Below are 7,912 nucleotides of genomic sequence, written 5' to 3' on the forward strand. Positions count from 1 at the left end.
CCCGCCTCCATTTAGGAAAAAAAAACATATAGCCAGACAAGCAACTAAAAATACCACCTTAAATCTGAGATCGGTGGCAGAAAAATTGTCATCCGTACAACCGATTATGAGTATCAGCCTCCACAAAGGGGATCTGATTTATTTTCAGTAAATAATACAATAAAAGAAATAAAATCAAAAAAATCTAATATATTTATTCTTTATTTACAAAAATTTTGGTAATTGCTCATCTTTTTTTTTTTAATTTAAATTAAAAAAAACTCCTGGTCAGCTTTACATATCATATATTTTTCGATCATTATATTTCTTCTGAGAGAGAAAAACAAAATATGTGCTTACCCGGTGCATCTGTACTGTCCGGCACCCCAGCAGCTGCAGACAGGAACAGGAAGTAGAGTCACCAGGGTGATAAAGTGTGTGTGTGTGTGTGTGTGTGTGTGTGTGTGTGTGTGTGTGTGTGTGTGCAGTGATGACGGCGAGGCACTGATCATCAGGAAACATACATTTTTGGTTTTTGTTTATTGTTTGTCTTTGTTGACAGTCGGTAAGAACCTGCTACCACAATAGCACCATGCTAAAATTAGCATGCCCGCTCCAATGAAACCAGCAGTGTAGGCATAGCTAAAAAACACCCAAGTGGCAAAAATTAGAAAATAAAATTTTGATAACAAATAAGCTGCATAATAAATACATGTATATATATATATATATGTGTCTGTGTGTGTATGTATGAATATTGACATAATCACCCGAGGATGCATTTTGGATGGCACGGCTGGCAGAGGCGGTTCCCGTCTGGGAATTTCCATATGACGGTGTCGGCGTCGCCCTGCATGCCGCTGGGGCAGCGCTGCACGCAGTGGGGGCCATCTTTGAAGTGGGCGCACTGGGAACACTGGTCCGAGCCCTGCGGGAGGGGAAAAACAAGTCAAAAATACTTTTTCGGCTTCACCGACAATTCGGGAAATGAAAGCGGAAGTTATAGAGGCTCACCGGCCCGCTGCAGGTTCGTTGCCCGTCCTTTTGCAGACACTCGGAGTGACAGCTGACGCAGGCGCCCTCCACCTCCACCTCCCTGGGCTCGCTGCAGTGTCACGGGAGAGGAGTTTGATTGACGGACGATGCGGGACGATTGAACAAAACGCGCTCGATTGACAGGCTGAGTCCGTCTCACCCCCGCAGCAGGTTGCAGGACTCTACGCAGCGCCCCCCGCGCTTGAAGTGCCTGCAGGACATGCACATGGAGGGCCCGGGGCCCCAGCACCCGCTGCCCGAACACTCGGGGTCACAGGTCCGGTTCTGCTCCTCTGGTTGGACACAGAGAAAGAAGAAAGAAGAAATGCTTTTATTATACGTATTATATTATACATAGAGCACAACATCAGCGGAATTTGAGCACTGCAGTGCAGCAGAAGGCGGAAGACAGGAGTTCTGGTTCTTTTAATTTTGAAACTATAAAACTTATAAAATGTAATAAAAAAACAAGATTATTTCCATTTTTTTTTAACTTTACTTTTTACCTTTCTTTACTTTTTCCCGGTATTACTGATTGTTGAATGTTTAGATGCATCATTCACAATTTTAATGCCGCCAATAAAAGTTTTCTGATTCTTATTCTAAACTCAAAATAATGCATAAATACAAAATAACATTAACATTGCTATATATATATATATGTATATATCATTTCAATTTCTATTTTGCCCTCTTTCTTTCAACTTGCACATCCTGTTGATTTCTCTGCACTGTTGCAATAATGTGCTTACTATTCATTGTTTTGTTGTTTTTAGTTGCTATCTATCTGGCTTCAGTGTGGACAGCAATATAAGAAATTCATTTATGCATAAAAACACATTACAAAAGATGCATGTGTGCGTATCCATACATACACACACACAAAAATATATGCACACATATATACAGGTATTTATTATGCAGCTTATTTGTAATCACAATTTTTTTTTCTAATTTTTGGCGCTTGGACGTTTTTTAGCTACGCCTACACTGCTGATATCACTGGAGCGGGCATGCTAATTTTAGCATGCTGCAAATGTGCTAACGGGTTCTTACTGACTGTCAACAAAGACAAACAAAAAAACAAAAAATTCATGTGTCCTCATGATCAGTGCCTCGCCGTCATCACTGCACACACGCACACACACACACACACACACACACACACATATCTATACTCACTGCAATCGGCAGGCGGGCAGTTGCCGTCCATTTTGACGTGCTGATGGTTGGACCTGAAGAGCCGGCTCCAGTGCTCGGCCTGGGTGTAGCACAGCTGGGGGTTGTTCCTCAGCACCACCAGTCCATCGCTGACCTCCTTCAGCGAGCGGAGGCCCAGCCAGCGCAGCGTTTTGGCGTTCAGCACCGCCAGGCTGAACTGTCTGGAGGAGCGGCGCCGGTGTCGACGTTAAGCAAATCGGTTCGTTTAACAAAGATAGAAGATCCAGATCCAAGATTTTGAGTCGAGGACAATCCACTGATCATTATTGATTATGGATCATCTCAGGTAGGCACTCACATGTGCGTGATCCTCCCCCGGATGATCTCCAGATTCTCGAAGACGGAGAGCGAGGTCATGTTGTTGGGCCACCACTGGATGAGCAGGTAACCTGGAGGGCGACAGAACAATGTGATCCTTTCACCACGAGGCGGCGCTCTACGTAAACGCGTCCGTCGCTTCCAAACCGGTCATCATTTCAAGGATATCCAGATTTATTTCTGGGGAAGGAATTTAAGGGGTATTTTTAAATGTATATCCTCCCACCAACCGGTGATCTCCTTAACCGTCCTGAAGTACTCCAGCTTGGCCGGGTCCATGGGCGGGATGTTGAAGTGGGGGTCCCTGGAATCATCACACACACACACACACACACACACACACACACACACAAACATGCACACACCCATATTTAATGGGACAAACTTCTGTGATCCTTCTTGCTTATATTGCCCTCTTCTCCCTCACTCTGAAAGTTAGTCCGCGCCCAGGGTGTGTGTAGCTGAATGATATGTGTGTGTGTCAGTGTGTGTGTGTGTGTGTGTGTGTGTGTGTGTGTTTATATAGAACAACATGGAGCCGTAAAGATGCGAACACGTGGTTTACAGCTGCTCTACCTCGGTATGTTTTATTTCTCTTCATCGACCTTCCTCCTCCGGCAGTTCACAAATGAGATATTAATTCCAAGTATATCCGAAATATTTGACCTGAACAGAAGTTTTCTTTTCTTTTCTTTTCTTACCCGATGAAGGATGTCTGAATGATGGCGACGTTCCCGTTGATCTTGGTGCAGTTCCTGAAGGACTCGATGTTGGAAGAGTTGACGGCGATGGTACCGACCTGGAGTCCGTTACATGCTGCAAGACAAACACACACAACCTGCTTCATTTCTGTTAATAATCTAATTTCTCCAAACGCAGACGGATGATCTCCTTAAAACTAGACATCCATTTCCACAGAACCTCAGATGTTCCACAACAGACCCTGAGAAGTATTCGGGGAACAAGATGGACCCGAACCAGGAAGTATTACTGAGAGCTGAAGGGCGCAGGTCTCTAGCCAAACCCCCCATGAAGAATTATTGAGGTTACGCTTTAATATTGGAGATAATATTTGTACATTTTGTGAAGACAACATTGAAACCACAGACCATATATTTTTCTTGTGCGAAAAAGTACAACGCTTTTGGGCTAAAACTCAAAAATGGATTAAAGACAAATATCCATCGTCATCAATTTCTTTCTCAAGAGATGATATAACATTTGGTTTACTTTTAAGCAAAAATAGAGATGAACTCTGGCCAAGTTCTTCATACACAAAAACAAAATGCAAGAATGTTCCCCCAATTTTACATTCTTTATAAACAATTTTGAATTATATAAAAAAAAAAATAAAAAAAAAATATACAGTTTTATGACTGATATTCCTTCAGAACCACAGAGTTAAATACATATTGTATTCCCCTTGCCATTGATTTATTTTCATTTTTATCTTTTATTTTCTTTTTTTTTTTTTAATTAAACATTTCTCACAGGCCATTAATCCTGTTTATTCTTACAGTAAATTGATTGCATACAAAATGAATGTCCTTATGTATCATTGACATTCTCTTCAGCTATGTTTGTTTGTACATATGTATTGTCTGTTTATTCTATATGTGCTCAATAAAAAATAAATAAGAAAAGTGTGTAAAATGCCCATTAAATCCCGAACCCCGATGTTCCTCAGACGCCAAAATGAAACGTGCGATGTGCCAATCCGCCGCTACTTCCTGTCAGCATCATGTCCACTTCCTCTCCACTTCCTGTTTTTTGCTTTCAGATCTGACATCGATCAAAATAAAATGCGACGCATCAATTCTAAAAAATAGTTACGACTGTTCCGTTTTGTAAATCCGGATGATCCAGGATTACAAAATTTCTGTCATTTTCAAGCGGGAGGGGGTTCGAGATGCGTGAAGCGAGAGAGGGGGAGTATTAGTTTAAATTCAGATGAAATATATTCATTTTTCAAATTTAATATACAATTTACATTTAAAAAAAGCTACCTTTTGGGCAGGCCCCCTCGCACGCCTTGCAGCGCTGCACGCCATTTTCCTCCACCTCGTACGTCCCGGCGCTGCAGGTGCGGACACAGGAGCCGCTGGTAACCACGTAGTTATCTGTTAGCGAAACAGAAAAGTACTGTGATATTAGAAAATGTCAATATACCGTAAAGGTAAATACTACTAATCATTGACTCTGGAGTTGTAATGAGCGTGGTGGCCAGTAGGGGGCGTACGTGGACAGGCCTTGACGCAGGAAGCCCCGTAGGTGAACCTGGCGTTGGGGTTGCGCACCACCTGGTGCGTCTTGGAGTCGTAGATGAAGACGGGTGGGCAGGCGTTCTTACAAGTGCCGTTGTCGTTGAAGGAAATACAGGCCTGGGAAAAAGATGTTCAAAATGACACAATGAGAAATTAAGCTTAATAAATGAGGGGGACAAACACAATGGGAAGATTCTTACAAACAACAGCAGCGCAATGTCACACAAGGACTGGGAACCGCGAGGGACATGTTTACAAGGACCGAGAACCACAAGGGACACTGTCATGAGGGCCGAGACCGATGAAGGAGTCGTTTCATGAGGACAGAGAAGCACAAGGGACATGTTCCTGAGGGCCCAGAACCCGAGGTACAAGACCGAGAACCAAGAGGCACAAATTCCCTATGGGTGAGAATCACAAGGAACACATTTCTGAGGGCTCAGATCCAGAAAGGACACGTTCCTGATGGCCTGGAAGCCAATGGACACGTGCCAGAGGACCGAGAAACAAGAGAGACAAGTTCATGAGGACTGAGACTACTAAAAGGACATGTTCATGAAGACTAAGAACCACAAGGGACACGTTCCCAAGCAGCAAGAAACAGAAGTGACATGTTTGTGACGAGCAAAAACTATGGGACACATGTTCCCGGGGACCAGAAAGTATGAGGAACACGTCCATGAAGACCAAAAACTATGAGGACATGTTCCTGAGGGCAAAGAGCAATGAGGGGCAATGAGGGGGGTGTTCAGGAGGACTGAGACCCCTAAAGGGACACAACCCAAGGGACCCACAGGGCTGAAAAGCAGTTGGGGACGTTCTTGTAACCAAAATAGGCTTAAAGTCTGGCTTCTCCCACAGTTTGGAAGGAACACCGGAATCAGATGTTCTGTCTCCACCAGGTTCCGTGAATGATTTTCTCCAAGTGACATCAACGCCATGACAACAGAGACCTTTAGCAAGTATATTCTGATAAACAACATCAATCCAATGTCGCACAAGGACTGGGAGCCACATGGGACATGTTTAAATCGGCCAAGAACCACAAGGGACACTGTCATGAGGACCAGGACCTATGAAAGATCCCTTCATGAGGACTGAGAAGCACACGGACATGTTCCTGAAGGCCCAGAACCTGGGGTGCAAGCACCCGGGGACAGAGAACCAAGTGGGACAAGTTCCTGAGGGCTGAGAATCACAAGGCACACATTCCCGAGGGCCGAGAACCAGAAGAGTTACGTTCCTGAGGGCCCAGCACTCAAGGTACACAAACCTGAGGACTGAGATAGGAGAAGGCCACGTCCATGAGGTCTAGACTCCGAAAGGGACATGTTCATGAAGACTAAACGCCATGAGGGACACGTTCCTGAGCTGCAAGAACCACAAGGGACACGTTCCTGAGGCCCAAAAAAATATCAGGCTAAGTTCGTGAAGGCTAAGAACCACGAGGACCATGTTCCTGGGGAATGTTGAGACCGATTTTCTCCCGGTGTCATCAACACCAGGACAACAGAGATCTTTAGCTCGCAGATTCTTAAAGAATATATCAATCCGATGTTGAACAAGGCCTGGGAACCACAAGGGACGGGTTTATGATGGCCCAGAACCCAAGGCGCACAGACCCGAAGACCAACAACCAGGAGGGAGAAGCTCAAGAGGACCAGGAACTGGAGAAATCCAATCCTGAGGACCGAGAACGATGGCGGACACGTTCACAAGGGCTGAGACCCCTCAAGGAACACGTTCCTGAGGACCCCAGAACCCAAGTAGAAGATCTCAAAGGGCCAATTTTTATAACCAAGAACAGGCTCGACATCTGGCACTTTTGGAAGGAGCCAGATGTTCAAGACAAGAGATCTTCACCCTGTGAGATGGACTCAGGCGCTAATTTCAACAGACGTCGGCGGACCTCACCAGGCAGTCGGTGGCCTTGGGTCCGGTGCAGCCGGCAGCACACTGCTCGTTGCAGCAGTCGCTGGGCTTTGGGCCGCGGCACCTCCTGCTGCACTGCTCGGCACACTGCAGCTTGGTGACTGGGTTATAAAAACAACAAATATCTGAAAAGGAAGATCTGAAAGAAATCACATCCTCGTTTGCGCGGGGAAACACTCACATTTCTGGCAGTGATCCGGTCCGGCCGCCCAGCAGGATCCGTTGACGCACCCGGGGTCGCATCTGTCGCCTGCGGGCACGTTCACAATCACAATCACGACGCTCGCACGAGAGGAAATAAGTCGAACGGCGCTCGTCCACGTACAGCTGCGGGTGTAGTTGTCCTTGATGAAGAGCATCCTGGGGTTGCTGGACTTGTCCACGATGTCCCACCACTGGACCGTCTCCACGTTGCACAGCAAAGGGTTGTGCGTCATCTTCACGCCCCCTTTTAAAATCTCTGCGGCGACCGGACGGCAGAGGTGAGGAGATCCGCCTTTCTTTCTCTTTTTTTTTTTTTAAATTCTAAACTTAGACGTTTCACTTTCCGAGAAAAAGAACTTGTATATGTGAGATTTGGTTCTAATGTTGTGATAACCATGATTGATATGAAGGTGAGGGCGTGTGGGTTAATTGTGTGTTTGTTGTGTCGTTTGTGCGTCTGTTCATTCGCCAGGTTGCTGAGCTGCACCTGGTTTAGGTCGGTGTGTGTGTCTGTGTCTGTGTGTGTCTGTCGGTTGTGTGTCAGTTGTGTCTTGGTGTGTGTCCAGTCACCCAGGCTGCTGAGCTGGCTGACTTAGGTCAGTGTGTGTGTGTGTGTGTGTGAGTTGTGTTCCAGCGTGTGTCAGCTCTGTGTCGTGTTGTGCAGCAGATTTGTCTTGGTGTGTGTGTCATGGTGTGTTCCATTTGTGTGTCAGTTGTGCGTCCGTTCCCCCATCATGTTGCCGAGACGCGTCAGTTCAGACCACTGGTTTTGATGAGGCTGCGTGTGTGTGTGTGTGTCAGTTGTTTTCCAGTTGTATTTCGTTTTTTGTGTTGGTGTGTGTCAGTTGTGTGACGATTTCTGTGTGTCGGCATGTCGGTTGTGTGTCAGTTGTTTGCTGTTCACCCATCACATTGCCGAGCTACGTCTGTTCAGACCACTGGTTTCAATCAGGGTGTGT

At 45.7% G+C, this 7,912-nt stretch overlaps 1 protein-coding gene across 3 annotated transcripts in view; it reads right to left on the minus strand.

Moving 5' to 3' along the window:
- Nucleotides 1-7,912, minus strand: part of LOC147231689 (melanoma receptor tyrosine-protein kinase-like) — a 41,069-nt gene that overhangs the window by 15,114 nt on the left and 18,043 nt on the right. For 2 of the 3 annotated variants that reach the window (XM_086150665.1, XM_086150663.1), the window contains exons 4-16: nt 7,075-7,209; nt 6,931-6,999; nt 6,732-6,850; nt 4,793-4,934; nt 4,560-4,673; nt 3,255-3,369; nt 2,784-2,857; nt 2,534-2,624; nt 2,197-2,396; nt 1,175-1,307; nt 994-1,084; nt 750-907; nt 340-372 (exon numbers count right to left, since the gene is read on the minus strand). In XM_086150665.1, coding sequence (XP_086006791.1) covers nt 340-372; nt 750-907; nt 994-1,084; nt 1,175-1,307; nt 2,197-2,396; nt 2,534-2,624; nt 2,784-2,857; nt 3,255-3,369; nt 4,560-4,673; nt 4,793-4,934; nt 6,732-6,850; nt 6,931-6,999; nt 7,075-7,209 — 1,474 coding nt within the window. Of the gene's footprint in view, nt 1-339; nt 373-749; nt 908-993; nt 1,085-1,174; nt 1,308-2,196; nt 2,397-2,533; nt 2,625-2,783; nt 2,858-3,254; nt 3,370-4,559; nt 4,674-4,792; nt 4,935-6,731; nt 6,851-6,930; nt 7,210-7,912 lie in introns of all 3 variants that reach the window. The other variant, XM_086150662.1, reaches the window with a different exon arrangement.

This window comes from Fistularia commersonii, chromosome 8, assembly GCF_037954325.1.
Source record: "Fistularia commersonii isolate RoL2024-O1a breed Wild chromosome 8, RoL_Fcom_v1.0, whole genome shotgun sequence".
Classification (NCBI taxonomy): domain Eukaryota; kingdom Metazoa; phylum Chordata; class Actinopteri; order Syngnathiformes; family Fistulariidae; genus Fistularia; species Fistularia commersonii.